Source organism: Oryza glaberrima, chromosome 5 (assembly GCF_000147395.1).
Source record: "Oryza glaberrima chromosome 5, OglaRS2, whole genome shotgun sequence".
In the NCBI taxonomy this organism is placed as follows: Eukaryota; Viridiplantae; Streptophyta; class Magnoliopsida; order Poales; family Poaceae; genus Oryza; species Oryza glaberrima.
Window position 1 is genome coordinate 496,847 of NC_068330.1, and position 22,462 is coordinate 519,308.

The 22,462-nt window shown below is 40.7% G+C and overlaps 3 protein-coding genes across 3 annotated transcripts; 1 reads left to right on the forward strand and 2 right to left on the reverse strand.

Annotated features, from left to right (window-relative positions):
* Window positions 1–64: 64 nt before the first annotated feature.
* LOC127773088 (receptor-like cytoplasmic kinase 176) lies at window positions 65–3,406 on the reverse strand. The gene is made up of 6 exons (XM_052299103.1): window positions 2,717–3,406; window positions 1,668–1,966; window positions 1,456–1,591; window positions 1,224–1,366; window positions 1,019–1,142; window positions 65–816 (listed from the first exon to the last, which is right to left on the reverse strand). The coding sequence occupies exons 1-6, from the start codon at window positions 2,781–2,783 to the stop codon at window positions 398–400; spliced, it is 1,188 nt and encodes a 395-aa protein (XP_052155063.1). The 5' UTR covers window positions 2,784–3,406; the 3' UTR covers window positions 65–397.
* A 9,201-nt stretch (window positions 3,407–12,607) lies between these two features.
* LOC127773348 (replication protein A 70 kDa DNA-binding subunit C) lies at window positions 12,608–20,127 on the forward strand. Its single transcript, XM_052299413.1, has 4 exons — window positions 12,608–12,938; window positions 13,737–14,148; window positions 15,645–16,054; window positions 17,358–20,127. Exons 1-4 carry the CDS (start codon window positions 12,691–12,693, stop codon window positions 19,918–19,920), a joined length of 3,633 nt encoding a protein of 1,210 aa, XP_052155373.1. The 5' UTR covers window positions 12,608–12,690; the 3' UTR covers window positions 19,921–20,127.
* Window positions 20,128–20,455: 328 nt separating this feature from the next.
* Window positions 20,456–22,085, reverse strand: LOC127773625 (mitochondrial import inner membrane translocase subunit Tim9-like). Its single transcript, XM_052299758.1, has 2 exons — window positions 21,929–22,085; window positions 20,456–21,847 (listed from the first exon to the last, which is right to left on the reverse strand). The coding sequence occupies exons 1-2, from the start codon at window positions 22,024–22,026 to the stop codon at window positions 21,658–21,660; spliced, it is 288 nt and encodes a 95-aa protein (XP_052155718.1). The 5' UTR covers window positions 22,027–22,085; the 3' UTR covers window positions 20,456–21,657.
* Between the last annotated feature and the right edge of the window lie 377 nt (window positions 22,086–22,462).

Here is a 22,462-nt window from a genome sequence, read left to right on the forward strand (position 1 = left end):
AAATCATTTCTTTTTTCTATTCGAAGAGAACATTCATCCAAAACTGGTTTCAGAGGGGAAGATCTAGAACTCAAAAATATGATCTGGGGCAGCTTGTAGATTTAACAATCAGGAAAAACTGGATCTGGGCACATCTGTTGCCTCGAACAAAAATTTCGCAGCATTAGAACTAGATATAAACTGTACAATCCACAATGCACTGAACTGAATGCATGCAGATATAGGCGACCACATACTTTTTACTTCAGACAAGACTCTGACTAGAAGCTGCAAAAACAACTAAAACAGGCAAGCACCAAGGATTCACAACTCTCCTCTTCTTTACAGGTCCCTCTAAGAGCCTACACTACTCATCTCAACAGATCTATATCTGATCATATGATATATGATTGTTCACTTAAACCAGCCTCGCATTTGCGGGCTTCCCCTTCGATGACGGTTTCGATCCATTGCTGCCTGCGTTCTTGCTGCTGGACTTCTTCTGCAGCTGAGGATTTGCCCCTGTCTCCTTGGAATCCTGGAGCTGTTCTAATACAGCAACAACCTGCTCCATGTTAGGCCTGTTCTTGGCCTCCACAGAGATGCATTGAAGTGCCAGTGTTGCAGCCTTCTGGGCCTTGGCAAGGGAGTACTGCCCGCCCAACCGGGCGTCCAGGATGCGGAAGATGCGCCGCTTGCTCATCAGGTATGGCCTAGCCCACTCCACCAGATTGTGCTCCCCGGTTGGGCGGTTCTTGTCCAGTGCTCGTCGTCCTGATAGCATCTCTAGCAGCACAACTCCAAAGCTATAGACGTCGCTCTTGGTGGTCAGATGGCCTTCACAACATACAGAGAAATGTGTCAGTTAATTCAATAATAGCCAAATCACTCTATGTTTGGCACCCAGATGCCAGCAAGGGAACCATAGATTGACAGTAAACACGATGTGTAATGAAGCTCAAATCTTTGTCGTGCATGTTCATTCATTGTGATGAAATGATTACATTCTAGGACTCAGAACATGGAAGTAATATGCTACCTGTTGCAAGGTATTCTGGTGCAGCATATCCATAAGTCCCCATCACCCTTGTGGAGACATGGCTCTTGTCACCAGTCGGTCCATCCTTTGCCAGCCCAAAATCAGAGAGCTTTGCATCATAGTTCTGAAAATACAGTCTGTCTATCAGATCACCAGTTAAGCTATCTTGTGAACACAAAGGATAATAGTTCTGAGGACTCCGTACCGCATCCAAAAGGACATTAGAGGTCTTGAAATCACGGTAGATGACTTTAACCTTGTCACTGTGGAGAAATGCGAGCCCTTTTGCTGCTCCAAGGGCAATTTTCATCCGAAGGTTCCAGGAGAGCGGCTGAAAATGCGTACTCCCTGCATTTTACAACACATTTTAGCATGTTGTATTCCAAATTGTAAATCAGAAGCTAGCAACTAGGAAAGTACAAAAAAAAACTACTTACTCCTGAAAAGATGATTTTCCAAGCTACCACGTGGCATGAACTCATAAACAAGAAGACGCTGCTCATCTTCGACGCAGTACCCAACGAGCCTTACAAGATATGGGTGTGACAACTGTCCAAGATAATTCACTTCAGCCTGCACAAATTGAAAGGAAGATAATGTCATACACAGTGCAAACTTGACAGGAAAGAATCAGCCAGTGGGTACTAACCAGCCATTCCCTGTGACCCTGGTGGCCTTCCTGATTCAACTTCTTTACAGCAATGACCATCCCTGTGCCTGGCTTAGTTGGTGCGAGCGTCTTCTCATCGATCCACCCTTTGAAGACTGATCCAAAGCCTCCCTCACCAAGCACACTGTCTGGCCGGAAGTTTCTGGTGGCAGTCCTCAGCTCATTGAAGGCAAAGGCCTTGACATTTGCTGCCTCCAGGATCTCACCCTCGCTCCGTGGTGTTGGCGGCACCGAGGCTGCAGACACACTGGAGTTGCTAGCATACTTGGATGTCCCCCCTAAACAACAGAAGACAGTACAAATTTTCAGGCCGTGGTCCATTAGATTTTAGCCTGATCAAGTTGTTGTTTCTTTGCTTGGTTTGGGTATTAAAAGGCAAAAACTTCACAGATAAGTTAAGAGGTTGCACCAAAAGTATTGAACTTTCTGCATAATACAGTCAATAACATTGAAAAAAAAGCACGCAGATTTTGGTAGAAAGTAGCACCAAAATTAGAATTTTCCACTTAGCCTGATTTGAGCTTCTGCACTTGGAACGAACAAATACTAGCAACAAAGGAAAAGTCAGATAAAGTTATATGTGCGTTTCCATTGGAAGCTTCCTTTCCTACTCCTAGTCTGGAGAAGGAGAAGAATTGAGCTTTACGCATGAAACAAATCCAAGAAGAGCTCAAACTAGAACTTATACGCACGCACTACCAGTGCTAGGAGACAAGGCATGTGATTGGTGACCCTAAACAGCCTGTAGGAAGCCATTAAAAAGGGGATTAAATTAACATAACCTATAGTCCTATACTAGTAACACACAAGTCAGACACAATTACACAAATCACAAAATTCCCAACACAGAGATATGACTGATTGATTGGATACTTCAGAAATTTTTTTAAAAAAAAACTAAAGGAAAAAAAAAGGAATAAACATAGCATACATGTCTAGATTCTAAGAACACAAGTTGATAGTGTAATCACCATAGTAAGAAATGCTATATGGAGGAAGGAAGAAGAGAGGAGAAAGGTGAGACGCACCAGAAGGGGAGGAGGCGCTGCGGCAAGGGCTCTCCGAGCTGATCTTGGCGCCCCAGCAATTCCCCATGGCGAAAATCCACCACCACCAACAACAACACCTTCACCTCGGAGGTAGTAGAGCCCAAGAAGCACCACACCTAACTCACAAAAAGGCGCCTCCTTTTCGCGGGAATCGAATCGACAAAGGCTCAAGAACGAGAGGCCAGCACGGCACAGAAGCCACAAGAAGCGATCAGAACAGCTGAAATCGAATCACGAACCAGGACACCTGCTCTCCTCTCCGGCTCCTCAAAACTAAATCAACTACCTACTACTCCTCCCAATCCTCTCTCTGTTCTTCTTCAAGGAGATACGAGATAGAGAGATAGAAATAGATACAGATAGGAGATGAGAGGGAGGGGAGCAAGAGATTTGTACTATGGAAGAAGTTGGGATGAATGGATCAAAGGATTGGTGGGAGAGGAGATTAAAGGGGATATGTATCTGTGACTCTCGTGCTTGCCTGCCTTAGCTGAGGGACTCAACTCTGTTGACCTTTTGAGCATGAGAGCGACGCACAGCATGCAACCATCAGCTGCTGCCTTTCGATTTCTTTCTCCTTCTTCTAGAATTCTACTCGAAAGAAAGAGGAAGGAGGAGAGGAAGATGAAGAGGAGGAGGAAGCCATTAATGGTGGTTGGGGAAGAAGGAAAAAGCCTTTGCAGGCTTGTAGCCGCCATCCTCAACCTCAACCTCTTGTGGCGTCCCTACCCACGCTCTATGACATGTGGGGCCCACTGCGAAGATGCCGATGGATCTGAGCCGTCGGATGGGCATCCAACGGATGGATTCGTGTTCTTTTTTTTTTCTGTTTTGCTTGGCTGTAGGGAGACTGGAGGGACAGGTTACGTATATAGGCAACATATCCTATGCACACAGACCCTCACGTGTACACACGTGCACACTAACTAAAAAATGTCACCAAAAAATCTAGAAAAAATCATACACACTTTCAATTGTATTACACCTAGGGTTAAAATCTTAACGTCAAATTCATTATATTTTAGCCGTAACAAAAAAACAAAAAATCTGACAGTTTTAAGGTTGCAATTTTGTCAGAATTTTATCTTTTTAGTTATTCTCTATGTAGAATGAATTTGAAGATGCGACTTCGCACGTAGATGTAATACTATTGAAAGTACATGTATGAATTTTCCTAGAATTTTTTGTGATAATTTTTAGTTGGTGTACACGGTGTGTACACGCGAGGGCCTGTGTGTATAGGATACGCTCCCATGTATCTAACCTGAGTTGAGTCAGCATTGATATGATCATGTGTACACACATGAAAGGTTTGTTTCAACATATTTTTGTATTCTAATAAATGTGATTCAATTCTATCGGGGTAGCAACAAGTAAATCGGAACAAAACTTGGCATTTCGGCACATCTACCATATCACGCGGAAAGGGACGATTGATGAGCTACCTGTATATCGACTAGAAAACTAACAAGTGTCCATAGAAGTCACGTGCACCATTCTATTTTTAAAACGTGATTATTTTTCTTATTGAAAATTAGTTTATTATAAGCATATGTGGTATATCAAAAATGTAAAGAAATTTTTTTATGACAACATTTTTTGTATTCTAATAAATGTTATTCAATTCTATGGGGCTAGCAACAAATAAATCGGAATAAAACTTAGCATTTCGGCACATCTACCATATCACATGGAAAGGGACGATTGATGGGCTACTTTTATTCGACTAAATCAACAAACTGTACATAGACGTCACATATATAGTCATATACCATTCAATTCTTAAATTTGATTTTCCTTATTGAAATTTAGTTAATTATAAGCAAGCAGTATATCAAAATTGTAAAAAAAAAAGTTTATGAAAACATTTTCGTGTTCTAATAAATGTGGTTCTTTGTAACGTGGTAACAAACAAATCGAAATAAATAGCATTTTGTCATGTGTCCTTTGAGAGGTGTGATTCATGCACCAACAAATACAGGTGTTTATACGTTGTACGAGTTTTAAAAGTATATATATTTCCTATATGCATGTATATATAAGGCACATGTCACTCATGTATATAGTATGGAGTAGGTGCTAAGTGCAAGTTCACACCTATGGGAGGGATGATGTAACGAATATATGGGATAGAATTTATTCTTGCATTATAAGTATCTGTCGCACATAATTTTAAGTTTCTTCTTGCAAAGTACTCCCTCCATTGATTTTAAGGGGCACATTTTGATTTCAATAGACCAAAGTATGTTGATTTTGATTAAATATTAGTAAAATTATAAGTATATTTAGTATATAAAAATTTGCAATTGATTCATATTTAAAAGTGGTTTTACGTATATATTTAGGTTTTACAGCTTACTAATGATATAGTATACTACAACAAAATAGTTACAAATTTTAATCTCCACACAACTTTTAAATTAAAATATGCCTTATAAAAATCAACACAATAGCAGCCACTACTACTCTTTACAAACGTTGTACTATCTTGTGTGGGTTGTTTTAAAAAAAGAACTGCTAGAAAAACGTAATAATGAAAAAACCTCTCAAAATCAGTTCTAAAATCAAAATTTTAGATTTCAAATTTAGCTATGACTGATAAGTCAATAAGGAGTTACAATTGTTTACAAATATTTACTCATCCAATGAGAATAGCACGAATTAATAAGTTAATTAATTAATCAGGTAGAGGTTTGGTACGTAGATCTCGGTGCAGAGATGTACGCGGATGTGTGGACGGGCGTGTTGATTCATTCACAAGTTGCCTTGCCACCAGGGGACACAACTATCATATTTCTAATTTCTAATTAACCTAGTTGACCTGTATTACCTGCAATATAATTAATGTTAATTGCACACACACACATATATATATATATATACCTGCTGCTTGCTTGCTACTACCTCCATATTTTAATGTATGACGTCGTTGACTTTTTATCCAATGTTTGACCATTCGTTTATTCAAAAACCCTATGCAATTATCATTTATTTTATTGTGACTTGATTCATCATCAAATATCCTTTAAGCATGACATAAATATTTTCATATCTTCACAAAAATTAAATAAAACGAATGGTCAAACATTGATAAAAAGTCAACGGCGTCATATATTAAAAATACGGAGGGAGTACTTGCTAGTGTGCAACTTGGAAATGAACACGTCGGCCAGCTCGTGAATTTTAACCTCTGATCTCATCATTTTCATGTGTACTCCTGATCTTTCTTTCTCAACTGTTTGTTGATTTTTTTTGCTCGTGCGTTGTCATTATTTTCTTTGTTTTTTTTACATGTCGTTTTAAATATCTGACACTGGCTAGCGTCTGCTAATACGTACGCATGTGTTTTTAATAAGACGTACGTACTCTTGCCTGGACATAAAGAAAGACTATCATGCGTGAATATGTAACCAAATTGTTGAAACATTTCTAAAAAGAATATGTAACCATCAGTACAGCTATAAAAAAAATAGACATCATGCGTGAATCGTGATCGAAACATTAGTTCTTGGTAAGAATTCGTCTACTCCGGCTGATATAATTAATTGGTAAATATATTTTTCCCAACTGTACGAGATCATGAGGTCAATCTTTCCGGTAAAAGTGGACTCTTTTTTACTTTACCATGGCATTAGCTAGCAGGTAGTACAATATATATGTACGATCGCAACAATAACTATAATTGTATCAACATTAGTACGGATGAAGACCTTTGGCGAGCTAAAAACCAATATAATTAAGCAGATGCGATTCATTGATCATGACTCATCAGGTCCTAATTAGCCAACGAATTAACCAATTACCTGCCACGAGTTGACCAGAAACCATGCGTGCATGTTGCACAAATTAAATCAAAATAAAAAACCATACGGTCCAGCATATCCTTCGATAGATCATAATATGGCTCCGTTAGAATCTGATTATATGATGAATATCAAGTGCGCACGTAAAACGAGATAAGTCATTAGCATATAATTAATTAAGTTTTAATTATTAAAAAAAATGAAAATGGATTTACTTGGTTTTTATAGCAAAATACACTGTTTATTAATTTGAAAAGCGTGCTAACGAAAACTGAGGAAAAATCCAGATGTTATGGATGTTGTTGGAGTTTAGAACAGGACCTATGTCATAATATGATCAAAACTGGTTAAAATACTGGTTAGGTCATATCATATTTATAGTTAAAAAAGATTTTAGTACCAGACAACATAGCCATCGATAATTAATGAAACACCAATATTTAAGATATACATGTAGCTCTAGTCATTTGAAGATTCTTATAAAAATACGATAATATATTTATAAAAATAAGTGTACATGTGTGTGAACGAACGTGTCTTCGTACTGTATTTTGGGAGAAAAATATATAGCTAGCTAGAAGTATATTTACCGGCTCGATATGAGATGGCCTAATTAATTAAGCTGATGGCGACACCCAAAAATGAGCACTAGCTAACTAGAGAGGAGGTTGGCTATGTCGGCACGGTAGGGTTAAAAGGTTATCTTCTTTTGTTTTATTTTTCTTTTTTATTTTTTAGATAGATGCATTTTGTGTTCCGGTTGATCCATGTATCACGCTTCAAAGTGATCAAACCCGACAGTGACTGCCTGTCCTGGTACGGCAGCTTATATTGACGAGAGCACCCCATGGATCGGATTTTACAATCATCAACCAAGTTTGGCTAGACACCCTCACACATTATATTGATATAAAAATGCTAGATACTAACTCGATCCGTTCTAAAATATAGACATTTTTAGAGTTGAACATGTGTATTACAAAAAGAAAGAATTAAATGAAGGTTAGTTGTGATTGGTTGAGAAGTAGAGATATGTGAGAGAATTGAATGATGAAACACTGGTGGAGAAACCATCTTTGGTCGGTCGGCTAAATTCCACAATAGTCCCGGTTCTAATAAAAATCGGGACTAAAAAGTATTTTTAGTCCCGGTTTAAAAGTTGAGTAAAAATTTCTAAAAAGCATTTTTAGTCCCGGTTTAAAAGTTGAAGGGTACTTTTTGATCTTTAGTCCCGTTCAAGATCATTTTTAGTCCTGGTTCAAGAAGTTGTCGGGTTCAAGACATTGTCGGGTTCAAGACAGACCCCAATTATTTTTATTCCCGGTTGGTATAAACAACCGGGACTAAAAGTAGATCTTTAGTCCCAGTTGTTTATACCAATCGGGAGCAAAAAGTACCCCGAGCCACGCGCCATCGATACTTATCCGCGCGCAATACCTCTCGATCTCCTCCCCTCTCATTAACTCCTTCTCCATCCCTTCCTCTCCCCTTCCCCTCCCGTTCCTCCCCTTCCCTTCTCTGTAGCGGCGGCCAGGCGGGAGCGGCGGCGGCCGAGCTGGCGCGGCGGAGGCCGAGAGGATGGGGTCGGGAGGCCGGCGGCACCCTCCCCTCGATCTGCTGCCGGATTTTTTTTTCAACTTATGGTTCATTGGATTTGATTTGTGATGTATGTGATATTAGATCTGATCTGTGATGTATTTGAGTTGTGATGTATTTCTTTTAGGATTTGTGATGTATTTTTTGTTTGAGATTCTGTGATGGGATGTATTTGTGATCTGTGGTGTATTTCTTTCCAAACTGTGATGCATTTCTTCCCAGATCTGTGATGCTATTGGGGATATCTAGGGAGCGGATCAATTTTAGCAAAAAAAAATCAAATCAACCGGGACTGCTCCCACCATCTTTAGTCCCGGTTACTAAAGATGTATCTTTAGTTCCAGATTCATAGTCCCAGTTGTATAACCGGGACTATAGGGGGATCCCAACCAGGAGTAAAGCCCCTTTCTCCACCAGTGAAAGATCGTGGTTGGTTGAGAAGAAAATGTTAGTGAAGAGGTTATATTTTGGAAGAATCTTGAAGCTACATGTTGTTATATTTTGGAACGGATGTAGTAGGTTAGTAGCTTATTTTTTATTGCCTAGGAATGTACTCCCTTCGTACCATAAAAAATCAATACGAGATGTAACGTTTCCTAGTATAATAAATCTGGACATGGGTATGTACGGATTCACTGTACTAGCAGGAAACATCACATCATATTCTAGGTTAATTAAATTTTTATGGGATGGAGAGTATTGTACACACTCTCCTCTTAAAAAATAACTGAATTATGTCACCCCTATCAATAATTAAATGTAATTTCTTACAGTTTCACTTATTATAGGGTGTTATGCGTGCATGTAAGTAAGTATCTCCGTTTATTTAATTTAGTCATTGCATCATTGTTTTTTCACTCCAGTAAATTTGTGAGGGCGTTTTACTAAAGATTTTTACGTATTTATAGGCGTAATAGTTGATGCTACCGTGTCAATATTGTATACTCTTAGCGATAGTTGTATATATATGATGCCGTCCTAAAATTTAGAAGTCGGAGTGACACATCACTAAACAATATGCTGACGTATATATATATCAGTATATCACAATCACATATAGTCAATATGTTATTGCCAATTACTCCCTCCTTCCCTAAATGTTTGACACCGTTGACTTTTTTAAACATGTTTAACCGTTCATTTTATTCAAAAACTTTTGTGATATATGTAAAACTATATGTATGCATAAAAGTATATTTAACAATAAATTAAATGATAGAAAAAGAATTAACAATTACTTAAATTTTTTAAATAAGACAAACGGTCAAATATTTTTAAAAAAGTCAACGGCGTCAAACATTTTGGGATGGAGGTAGTATATATATTAAGGTCCTTTGTCGTAGCTTAGCTAAGCCATCTAAATTCTACCAACGTAATCGTGCTAGGAAGCGTCATTAATTACTCTCTATGTATTTTAATTTAATGTACGACGTCGTTTAACAATTCGTCTTGTTAAAAAAATTATGTAATTATCATTTATTTTATTATAATTTAATTTATCATAAAATATTCTTTAAGCATTACATAAATATTTTTATATTTGCATAAAAATTTTAAATAAGACGAATGATCAAACGCTAGTAAAAAAGCCAACAGCGTAATACATTAAAATACGGAGCGAGCATATGAATTAGTCTTGTAATATATATAGTGTGTGTAGGAGTGCACGCGTCTACACTGTATTCTTTTTTTTAAAAAAAATGATAGTAGATGTGGCCATAGCGAATTGTTGGGGTGAACAATTGGTGAGGCCGGAATCAATCTGTGGATGAAAAGGACAGAAAAGAAAAGGAAAGAAAGTGGCTGGGCACATGTACCATGCATATCCATGGATAGATGATCAAGACATCGATCAAGTAGAAATGAAGGAAAGGAAAAGAGCTAGCTAGGCGCCACCACCACTTGATGCCGACGTATACGTGATATATATATATATATATATATATATATATATATATATATATATATATATATATATATATATATATATATATATATATATATATACACACTTCATACGTTTCATGATGGAAGTCACTCAATTATTTTCTATATTTATATTGATATTAATGAATTTAACCACTGTGAAACGGAGGGAGTATACGTGTCCTTTGCTCATGTATGACAATGGACTAATTATTCTAATCATCATCTGCTGATATAAATAAAAATATATGTAATTAATATAAATACTAGTATTTAATTTGGGTCTGATTGGTTAGAACAATTTCATTTTTGGTGGCTCACGTTAATTGGCTAGCGGCGTGTTAAGTAAGACACTCATCGATCTATCGATTCATTAATATATGCACGAGATGGCTTGAAAAATTCACAGCAATTTTAGATTTTCAGGGTCGAGAGAGAGCGATCGATTGATGGAGATGTATGCATTGTACCGGCCTACTATATTTACTGCTCTCTTGCATTGCAAAAAGTATCAGTTTGTCGGCTAGCTCTAGCCAGCTCATACTGCCCCTGTTCTTTTTATTTAATTTCAATATATTGAGACAATAAATACACATGTTTTTATTATTAGTAGTGTTCTTAATTTCTACCTATATATTTGTAAGTTGTAGTATATAACGATTACAATAATTGGATATAGTTTCTTTAAAAGCAAAAGCAGGAATGAATTCTATTACTAAAAAAGATATATTTGTAGTAATTAAAAATTATATGAAAAATATTCATCATGAAAAATCTGTGAATATCATTTTTTTGCATGTTAACCCTTAAATTTATATGCTAATAATTTAATGTCATCATATTTGACCGTATGTATTTTAGGGTAAAATGTTAATTAGAGCGGAGGTAGTAACAACTTGCAAGGGAGCATGCATGCATGTACGAAGCAATCAGCTCTGACCAGGAGTTGTTGTAGTTGTAGTTGTAGTTGGACCTTTGGTTTGATTTTGCGACGAACTTTTGGGCTGTCCGTTTCACACGTACTCATACACGCTACATTAGTATTTCTTCAGATTAAGGGGTACATACAGCTAACCTACCTAGCTCATCGATTAATACGTACTATCCGTATCGTATTTTAATGTATGACGCCGTTAACTTTTCGATCAACATTTGACCATTCGTTTTATTCAAAAATTTTGTACAAATATGAAAATATTTATGTTCAACTTAAAGAATATTTGATGACAAATCAAGTCACAATGAAATAAATGATAGTTAATTTTTTGAACAAGACGAATGGTCAAACATTAGACAAAAAATCAACGGCGTCATACATTAAAATATGGAGGTAGTACGTGCATCGATATTTATATATGAAGCGTATCTCTCTCTGTTTGTATGCCGCACGGTTAGCTTGGAGTACAGTGATGTGCATGCATGCTTTGCTTTTGGAAGAAAATTAAAAAGAGGGATTATTCTCATGACTGACCTGACCTATGCATGCGTTCATGTGTGTATCACAAAAAAGATTGGAACAACACGTACGTCAACACAAATACAAATATGTGCCAATCCTATCCACCTCATTATGCTCGTGATTCAACTACTGCCTGGCTGCATCTGTGCAAGCAAACACACGAAACATCTCGTAAAATTTGATTATCACATACATATATATATATATACATACATATATACATACATACATACATACATACATACATACATATATATATATATATATATATATATATGTATGTATGTAGATACATATATGTATATATATATGTCATTGGTACGTATATGGTATATTGTTTAGAAACACAATATAAGCGTTGGTGCTCGTAATTAACACGCACACACTAGTAAGTATCATCTATCACTGAAAGAATAATCACCCATAAATACGAGCATCTGCATCAAGTTTAGTACTTCAATCCGGATGGATATATTTCACCACAAGAATTCAAGAAACATACTCCCACAGTTAGAGAAATCAAATCTAATACGGAATGTAACATATCATAGTACTAAAATATGTCACATCTCGTATTAGGTTTGTTTTTCATAGGACGGAGGGAGTAACTAGCTGAGCTTTACTCTATATCTAGAGAAAGAAATAAACAGTGAGAGAGAAAAAAAAAGGCACATGAATCTCTGTAGATCATCTAGTTGGTCGCCGCTCGCCATGTGATCGGCATTCAGGAAGGCGCTTGTGGGTTCCATTCCGGCCCATTAGTATAGCCAGCTTGTTAATATCCTCCCTGGGCCGGCCCAAGTAACCCACCCACTGGCATGGTCTGCTCCGGCCCAACTAACCCACTACTGCTTGGCTATTTCCGTCATTTTCACGCCGAAAACCCTCCCTCCTCCCCTCCACCACAGTCGTCCCGCCAAACTCGAACGCAACCTCCTCCCAACCCCCATCTCCGCCGCACGATCTGCCTCGAGATTCGCGGAATTTCCCTTCCTTCCCTCTTCTCTCGTACGTCACCCATTGATTGCGCCACGTCATCTATATTACTACTCCTCTCATTCTCACTCTCAGTCCATAACTGACCAAGAATCTATCGCTACCCATCGATCCAGGAGGAAGGAGGCCAGTGAGAAGCTTCCAGAAGGTTCGATCGGTAGCGCAGAGTGGTGATGGCGGCGGCGGCGGAGCTGTCTCGCGGGGCGGTGGCGGCGATGTCGCGGATGGAGCAGGGGCTGCGGCCGGTGCTGCAGGTCACCGACGTGCGGCCCGCCGCCGGTCGATACCTCGTGGCGCTCTTCGACGGAACCAAGTCGGGGCAGGGGGTGCTCGTGGCGTCCATGGCGCACCTCGTCAGGGCACGCGCCATCCGCGCCGGCACCATCATCCGCGTCCTCGACTATCTCTGCATCGACACAAGGTGACCGTACAAATCCTTCTTCTGCTCTAATTTTCACTCTTATGTACTTCCTCCGTTTCACAATGTAAGTCCTTGAATGTTGAAAATACTAGGACTTACATTGTGAAACGGAGGGAGTATTTCATGTACCAGATGCCTGCCTGCTGTCTGGTCGATCTTTGCGATCCAAATTAATCGGGGAGCCGCTCTTTGATCATTTGATGCGATGTGTCGTGTACTCGTGTGTGTGTTGAAAGGGGGAGATTTTGGTGAAGTTTTTCTTTTTTTTCTTCCTGTCTGACTGCTAAGGTTAACTTTTGTTCTGAAGTTGTTATGCCGAAATTAGTTTTTTGGGAGTTCTAAACTAAACGGCGCTAGGGAGGGACTGATGAATAACAGAGCCAGCTCTTTATCACTGAACCAGGACAGAAATTATATCTGAAAAAATAACTAAAGTCCAGTCTACTTTTGTATAGAACTTGCTCCTTTTCCAATTTATTTACATCATGTAGCATCCTAATACAAAGTTATGACATAAAATGGACGATCTACTTGTTACTATGGATAAATTAAATAATATTACTATGTATTATATAAATCTAAACAAATATCTCGGAACAAGTGGTCCAAATGATGCAGTATAAGAAATCTTTTCAGAAGTCGTGTTTTTAGAAGCATCGAGCAAATAATCCGATGGACGCTATTTCATTTTGTTATTTGAACTTAAGCTTCCAAATACTCCAACATATGTCAACTGTTACTGAAAATTGTATCAACAACTAACTTTTCGTATCATGTCTTGCTGGTTTCTTAATTCAGGGTTATTATCGTTGAGCAACTTGAAATACTGCAAATTAACTGCGCACTGATCGGAACTAGCAATACTCATGGGCGCCCACTTAGCCTAACACCCATTGCTGCACTGAGCCCATACAAGTGTAAATGGACAATCAAGGCCAGGGTGACTGCAAAATCTGGTCTCCAGCACTTGAGCAATGACAGAGGTGAAGCAAAGTTCTTCGACTTTGATCTGCTTGATGAGCAGGGCGGTGAAATGCTCGCAAAATGCTTCAGTTCGGCTGCTGAAAAGTTCTATGGCCTAATTGAAGTTGATAAGGTCTACTTGATATCCAGAGGATTAGTGAAACCTGCACAGGAGCCTTTCAACAGTGATTATGAATTAGCTCTGGATGCCTCAGCATCAGTAGAGGTCTGTTCCAGTGATGTTATATAATGGATCATCTCGTTCAGTTGGCAATAATGCAGGGCTCGTCTCCAGTCCATGCTGCTTCAGGTGCAAATCAAAGGCTGTCCAGGGCTATCTCTGCTCACTAATAATAATGCTCTTAGTGATACAGTAGGCAGGGTACTGCTAATTAAAGGGCACTTAGCGAGATGCATCCAGCTACTTTGTTAAATGTTGAATGCTAGTTATGTAAGAACTCTGTCATTACCATTATATTTCTGTTGATGTGTTGAATATCCCATCGTTCGAGTTATGTCTGATAAGTCATGGAAAAATGAACGAAGCAACTAAAGATAATGTGTGCAAAATTTTGTATCTATGTTATTAGCGACTAAAAACCAATACTGAAAAAGAGACCGATAAGGAATAAAATTCTAAAATCAACTCTAAAACTAAAATTTGAAATTCAAAAATTAGATGCATTTGCTAAGATAATCTAACAACCAGACGATGATGGTGCAATAGGATAGCAGGGAAATGTGCATGATCTTCTGTTTGGTCCTTCGGTTTTGCCTCAAGTGTGGACTACTAAATAATGCAGGAAATGCTGCTCTTGTTGCTGTATCAGACATTTGATTTTGCGGTATGTTTAGCAAGTTTCTTTGTCACGCAAACGAATATAATCTAAAGAAAATTTGAACAATACCATTGGAGAAATACCGTGAGTTGTAAAATACCATTGTAGTGAGAATGACATGAGAGATCTAGATCCACATGTCAATGACACTACTTATTTTGCTGACATGTTAATTGAAACACGACGCTGTCAACCTAAAATGCTTGCTTCTTGATACAAAATCACGTTTTGGTAACGCTGCCATACAAAATCACGTTGCTGCGTTCGTTCTGGGGAGTTCCCAAATCTCCACCCTCGTTTTTCGCACACACGTTTTTCAAACTGCTAAAAGGTCCGTTGTTTATAAAAAGTTTCTAAACGAAAGTTACTTAGAAAAATCATTTTGATCCAATTTTTTAGCTAAATGTTTAAATAATCACGCACTAATGGATCGTTCCGTTTTCCGTGCGCAGCAGATGTATTGGGACAGTGATCACGGAAAAACTGCATAGGGTGACGGAACGGTGCACCTTGTTCCCAACTGAAATAGTGATAATGGAAAACAGAACGATCTATTAACACATGATTAGTAACGCTTATTTATTGGACGAGAAAGGAAAGCTCTGGATTACCCTTGGGCTTATCAATCGTACAGGCCCATCTCAATTCCCACCAAAAGGCCAATTCAGCCCAATTCTATTCCACCCACCAAGGGCACTCCCGTCATTTCGCAATGAAAATTCTCTCTCCGTCCGTTTCCCTCCACTCCTCCAGAGAGCGCGCGTCCCGAAAACTTCCTCCACTCCACCCACCCGCATAGACCCGGTCCATACACCGAACCCACATCCCCACCCTCCAAACCGCCTCGAGATTCGCGCAACCGCCCTAGCCTTCCCCACTATAGTACTCTCCGCCTCCTCCCTAGGGTTCCCAAAAACCCTCCCCCGAATTCGAAATCGAATCGCCTCCCACATCTCTCTCTCTCTCGCGGAAGCTTCTGGAAGGTTCGGAGGCGGCGGCGGCGGAGGCGGCGGGGACGACGATGGAGCCGCAGCTGACGCCGGGGGCGGTGCAGGCGATAGCGGAGCACCCGGACGGGACGGGGACGATCCAGCCGGTGCTGCAGGTGGTGGACGTGCGGCCCGTCACCACCAAGAACGCGCCGCCCACGCCCAAGCCCGCCGAGCGCTTCCGGATGATGCTCTCCGACGGCGTCAACACGCAGCAGTCCATGCTCGCCACCGCCCTCAACCCCCTCGTCAAGGACGCCACGCTCCGCCCCGGCACCGTCGTCCAGCTCACCGACTTCATGTGCAACACCATCCAGGGTAAAAGGTCAGCAAACCACCACAACACGCGCCCCCCTTCCTCTCTTCCCCTCTGATGAGGCTCTTACAGTCTTTTTGGTTTGGATGTTTCCGCGAGAAAGATTGGATCTTGATGTGTTAGTTCATCTGGTTACTGTTTTGAGAAAAAAGATTTGGTCTTGCGGCGATGCGCGGGTTGGGAGAGGAGGGCTCTGTGTTTAGGTTTCTTTGGATTGCGATGTTTGCAATCCAGATTGGATAGTTCAAGAAATGACGGGTTATAATTGGTGCATGCCTTCAGGTGTTTGTTCTAGATGGCCTGTGTCAGTTTCCACTTAACTGTAATGCCTTCTCAGATAAGGAGAATAGTTGCTTCTTTTCCCCTTTGGGGTGTTCGTTATGTAAAGATGCCAATGCAACGAAATATTTTTCTGTTACTACATTGTTGGGATTCTGTGATTTACATCTAGATCTAATTCGCACAGTAGTCTTTATGTCAACATGGGGGACAGTGAGAAGGTCACATTGCTTTTTAAAGCATTAATTTTTTTCTTCTACTCAGTATACCTTGTTCGTTCTGGTCTGTCTGGCATGCGATTACGGAGTTCTCAACTTTTCATTAAGTTACAGTTGAACAGGCTGTCCTTATTTTGAATCATCATGGTACAATTGGGGGCTATTGTGTTGATTCATTGTATTGAACTCTCAAATGAATGTTTTGTTTAAGTATGTACGGTGGCTTGCATGTGATCTCATCTTATCTGTAGGTTCTAAGGAAGGTTTGCTTTTCCATCTCTACATTGATTTCAGATGCGCTTTTATCTTTGTCATGTTTCATCCAACGAGATTTTATCACTTTGGGGTTCTATTGTTAGCAGTTGTCCAATGTCGAGAAATATTCAACCTGCAAATATGTTTCAACTTGCAACTAATTTGCTGGCTAGGTTGGTTAGTAAAAGTGTACTGTATTTTGAGTAATTTCTCAGAGTATTGTCTTTCATTTAGGTTTCCATTAAACCATTGAACAAGTCACAACGGCATGTTGCAATGGGCTGAACTGTAGAACTATCATTCATAACTAAGTGTGCAAACCTTGCTTTTTCTGTAGGGGTGTGTTTATCTTTTCACTGTTTCATCACCCTCAATTGAGAAATCTTACCTATTTATGGTTTATGTGCTCATTTCTGTGTATCAGTTTGGTTGATGTGATTTAGAACTGGCCTAATGCCTTCTAAAAGGAACATCCTATTTGGAACTTCAGATTATTTTTTCTTCATTTTTATGAATCACTATGACCACTATAGTTGACAATTCTTCAATTCTTTTTTCAGGATTATTATTGTTGTGAAACTTGATGTTCTGCAAAATGACTGCATTGTAATTGGGAACCCTAAACACTATGAACCAAAGAGTCTAACTAAGGAGCAAGACCCTAACTTACAGGCCAGTGTGGCTCAAACCAATAATGGAACCTATTCTGGTGGCGCAAGCATGCTGGGCCCTTCCGTTGCGCCAAGGGCAGAGCAGGCTGCTAGCAACAGTTCATATGGTGGACCTTATAATAGTGCTCAAGGAATGTTGGGTTCTTCTATTGGCAGGACAGTTGAACCTGGTCCTGCAAATGTTTCTGCTGTTGGCTCTTACGGTGCAATATCAGCACAGAACACAACGAATGCCAACATGATGCAGCCTACATCTCAGCTGAACATAATGAATGCCAACACAATGCAGCCTACATCTCAGCTGAACACAATGAATGCCAACACGATGCAGCCTACATCTCAGCTGTCCTCGTTGAACCCTAATCAAAACCAAAGGTTTGCAGCTCCTGCTTCGGGTGGAGTCTTTGGCCCTCCTGGCAATGTTTATGGGCAGCCTTCACGTCCTTCATATCAGCAGCCACCTCCAGTGTATATGAATAGAGGGCCTGCCTCTAGGAATGACTCTGCAACTCGTATCATCCCAATTACCGCGTTGAATCCATACCAGCCTAAATGGACAATCAAGGCAAGGGTGACAGCAAAGTCTGATATCAGGCATTGGAGCAATGCCAGGAGTTCAGGAACAGTTTTCTCGTTTGATCTTCTTGATGCACAAGGTGGAGAAATTCGTGCACAATGCTGGAAAGAATCGGCTGATAAGTTTTTTGGCCAAATTGAGGTTGGTAGGGTGTATTTGATATCTAGAGGATCACTGAAGCCCGCCCAGAAGAAGTATAACACTTTGAACCATGATTATGAAATAACTCTGGATATCGGGTTATCAACTGTCGAGGTTTGCTCTGATGATGATAACAGCATCCCCAGGCTGCAGTACAATTTTCGGCAGATCAGCGAACTAGAGAATATGGCTAACGAGACCATTGTTGATTTACTTGGTGTTGTTACATCAGTTAGCCCTTCTGCAACAATAATGAGGAAGATCGGCACTGAAACCCGGAAAAGGTCTATTCAACTGAAGGACTTGTCTGGCCGGAGCATTGAAGTAACATTATGGGGAAACTTCTGTGATGCTGAGGGTCAGCAGTTGCAGTTGCAGTGTGATTCTGGTTCGAACCCTATAATTGCTTTTAAAGGTGCCCGTGTGGGTGATTTTAATGGCAAATCAGTGAGCACAATTGGTTCAACCCAGTTGATTATAAATCCAGACTTTCCTGAGGTGGAAAGGCTGAGGCAGTGGTACATGACAGAAGGAAAAACTGCTCCTTGCATTTCTTTATCTCGAGAAATGCTTAATATGGGCCGGACTGATGCCCGCAAAACAATTGCACAGATCAAGGATGAAAATTTGGGACGATTAGAGAAGCCAGACTGGATCACTGTTAAGGCTGCAATCTCCCATGTGACTACTGAGAGTTTTTGTTATCCAGCTTGCCCAAAGCTCTTGCCTGTCGGGAGGCAGTGTAATAAAAAGGCAATAAATAATGGTGACGGAATGTGGCATTGTGACCGATGTGATGAGAGTTTTCAAAATCCTGCATATAGGTACATGCTTAGGTTCCAGATCCAAGACCACACTGGTAGTACATATGCTAGTGCGTTCGATGAGGCAGGTGAGCAGATTTTTGGTCGCAAGGCAGAAGAACTTTTCTCGATAAGAAATGTCGACCAAGATGATGCACAATTTGCAGAGATCATAGAAGGGGTCCGGTGGCATCTATATCTATTCAAACTGAAGGTCAAGGAAGAAACCTACAATGATGAGCAAAGCTTGAAATGCACCGCTGTCAAGGTTGAAAAACTGGACCCATCAAAAGAGAGCAACGTCCTACTTGGAGCGATTGACAACCTTTTACTGGACCCAAAGGGGCAAAGTGATCTTGCCCCTAATGCTGGTTTCACCGATCCGGTAGGCGGTCACGGTGCGCCTACATCTAGCAATGCCTATGCCATGAATACTGGTGGCGTGAATCAGTTTGGGCAGCAAGCGAGTATAAGCGCCGGGATGTCTACTCCACTAGCAGCGACACGAAACTTGCAGACATGCAGCATTTGTGGAGCAAATGGGCACAGCGCCCAGAACTGCCATGTGGGTGCAGATATGGATATGCAGGAAACATCAGCCGGTGGAAGCTCCATGGGTAACTACAACTCCATCGCTGGCAACGGCAGCTCGGAGTGTTACAAATGTAAACAGCCCGGGCACTATGCTAGAGACTGTCCAGGGCAGTCCACTGGTGGCTTGGAGTGTTTCAAATGTAAACAGCCTGGGCACTTTTCTAGAGACTGTCCAGTGCAGTCTACTGGTGGCTCGGAGTGTTTCAAATGTAAACAGCCTGGGCACTTCGCTAGAGATTGTCCAGGGCAGTCTACTGGCGCCCAGCACCAGACATATGGGAATAATGTTGCAGCATCAAGGGGTTACAATAGGCAATCCTTTGTTGGTGGCTACTGAAGTATTTTGCAAGGGAAGGAGCAGCAGCAGCAGCATCTTGATTTTGTTCATCTTGGATGGCATCGGTGTGTATCGTGTATAGTTGTTAAACCTGCCTTATGTTTATGCCTTTATTACCTCCAATGTCCACTGGGCAGGGAACCTTGTGATCTGGACTTTGTATCGCTACCTTAAAAAGTATATTGTCCTTGTCTGCAATCTTGTAAATTTCAATGCCTGCTTACTGCTTGATCGGCAACTATTTATAGTTCGCCTAAAGTGCTCGCTCTGTAATAATATTTGGGCTTTGCTAGTGTGCTTTTCCCCCCTTTTGGCTGGGAATCTAGATAATCAGATAATGGCAATTGATCTGCTTGGTTCATGCATTTCCCAAGTACTGGATTGTATCATATGAGACTGAAAATTTTCATGACCTGGAGATATTTTCATTATAAATTTTAGAGGAAAAAAAAATACATAGCCTTGTGTCACAGCAAGGTTTTCTTCTGTAGTGCTACCTCTTTCCAAATGTTTGTTTTGAGCTAACTAACGCAAGTGCTTTTGCGGTCAGTGGCATTGCATTGTCAAATGTGGAAGTCATGTTTATCCTCTCTGCAGAGTGTTGCTTGTCTGATGATTCTATAATTTTGTTTTAGCGCCTGGACCTTCTATATCTGGCACTGGCATGATTTACGGGTATGGCTGCATAATCTGGAGAGAGATTTGCATTATAAAGATGAGAGGAAGAAATGCGTACACTTGTGTTACAGCATGGTTTGTGTTTTTATGGCCAGTTGCATTGCATTGTCAAATGTTAGTAGTAGTATGATGCTTTTATATGTTTTTCTTTGGCAATCTAATTTCGCCTATGCCTTGGTTCCGGGTTCTGAGTTCTGACAAGTGACAACTCTCGAACTCATTAAGCACAAGCCTGTTTCACCCTTACAACAATTCGGAAGAATATAGATGGGTTTTAAACATTTGATAATATTTGCTCCCCACTCAGATTTGGTTACTCGAAATTGTACAAGACCTGACATTCGTCATCTGGACACTCTAGTAGATAAACGTGCTGGCTGATGCTAGATAAACAGATGTAAAGATGATCACTTCACCATCAACCGTAAAACCGGACGAAGATCACCAAAAATTGATACTTTGGAGCAACGATAGGCAGCTTCGATTCAGATAGCACAATACTTAAAAGACCACATACTAGCATCGAATTAATACATCTCCCCTCCAAATGAGGCTCCAAAAACTATCCATTGTTTGATACAGCAAGCAATAGGATGTGAGAAACTGAGATTGGCATTTGTATTTCACTACTCTCATCTGATGAGACATGACTAGGCTGTAACTGAAGCTGAATCTAAAGAGGAAGATTAGTGTGGGATTGCAGACAAAACTACTACTACTTCCTTCCTGCACTGCAAGAAGAAGAAATCTGTATTCAGTCTGTGTTGAACCCCATTAAAGCACACACAGCAGCTTCGATTCAGACAGCAAAAGAAACATTCTGATAGATAGCATCAAATTGATACTAGTATTTCGTTTGTGTCAAAAAAACTCTCGATATGTCGTAATCAAAGCTCGAAAATCCCATTTGTTTGATACAGCAGCAACAGCAAGAAAGGAACCCCTACTCCGATCCAGCCACTGAAACAGTACTAATGAATCCGGATTCGCGCATTCATCCTATCTGATGTGATGAAAAGAAGCTAGAGTATAAGAATCTAATCTGGGAGAAGGTTGAGGTCAGTCGTCGAAGGCGGATGAGGGGTCGGCGAGGTGGGCGAAGCGGGCGGCGGAGGCGGAGGAGAGGAGGAGGAACTTGCGGACGCAGGACCTGACGCAGTCCTCCTCCTTCTTGCCGAGGGTTCGCCGGTAGAAGGTGGTGACGCAGTCGGAGAAGCACCGGTGCGACACCCAGTTGTACAGCCGTATCCTGCGTGCACAAAAATCCATCCATCGCTACTCCACTCTCTCTGCGAGGAGGAAGGGAAGGAAAGTAAGAGATTAAACGTACGCGTCTCGGGTCTGGAGCTTGTCGGCGACGGCCTCCATGCGCGCCTTGTCCTCCTCCTCCTCCCCGCCGCCGGCGGCCATGGCGGCGGCGGCGTCCATGCTCTTCTTCAGTAGCAGCACAAGAAGAAGAAGAAGGAGAAGGAGAAGGAGAAGCGTAGCCCAAGTCCTAAGGCCCTTTAGTATAGTTGAAGTGGTGAGATGGGCCGTGATGGGCCTTCGGTAATTGAGCCCATGGGCTCAACCCCGAAAATGCCAGTGGGCTAGGTGAGGTAAACCGTGCACGTGACGCTTTCAGTTTCTTTTCTTTTCTTTCCTTATTATTATCATCAAAAAAAGAAAAGAAAAAGAGAAAAAAAGGTATGGAAGATACTGTATAGTATACGCTAGCAGCATAAGCTCCGTCCGTATAATTATTTCTTGTACGCATATGATGTACAGTATGTATTTTACGAGCTGTATACTACCATTGCGTTGGATTTATGCTGGAGCTATTTGCCTATGTAGGGGAGTATTCTAGAAGGATGCTTGTGCGCCG

What these genes read in the sequence shown, in the direction of transcription:
- LOC127773088 (XM_052299103.1), bottom strand. Translation starts at nt 2,783, where the DNA reads ATGGGGAATTGCTGGGGCGCCAAGATCAGCTCGGAGAGCCCTTGCCGC. An exon ending in CAGCGCCTCCTCCCCTTCTG is followed by an intron (nt 1,967 to 2,716) that starts GTGCGTCTCACC and finishes TCTGTTGTTTAG; the next exon opens with GGGGGACATCCAAGTATGCT. An exon ending in ACCAGAATACCTTGCAACAG is followed by an intron (nt 817 to 1,018) that starts GTAGCATATTAC and finishes TATGTTGTGAAG; the next exon opens with GCCATCTGACCACCAAGAGC.
- LOC127773348 (XM_052299413.1), top strand. Translation starts at nt 12,691, where the DNA reads ATGGCGGCGGCGGCGGAGCTGTCTCGCGGGGCGGTGGCGGCGATGTCG. An exon ending in TATCTCTGCATCGACACAAG is followed by an intron (nt 12,939 to 13,736) that starts GTGACCGTACAA and finishes TTCTTAATTCAG; the next exon opens with GGTTATTATCGTTGAGCAAC. An exon ending in TCTGTTCCAGTGATGTTATA is followed by an intron (nt 14,149 to 15,644) that starts TAATGGATCATC and finishes CCTCCTCCCTAG; the next exon opens with GGTTCCCAAAAACCCTCCCC.
- LOC127773625 (XM_052299758.1), bottom strand. Translation starts at nt 22,026, where the DNA reads ATGGACGCCGCCGCCGCCATGGCCGCCGGCGGCGGGGAGGAGGAGGAG. An exon ending in AAGCTCCAGACCCGAGACGC is followed by an intron (nt 21,848 to 21,928) that starts GTACGTTTAATC and finishes TTGTGCACGCAG; the next exon opens with GATACGGCTGTACAACTGGG.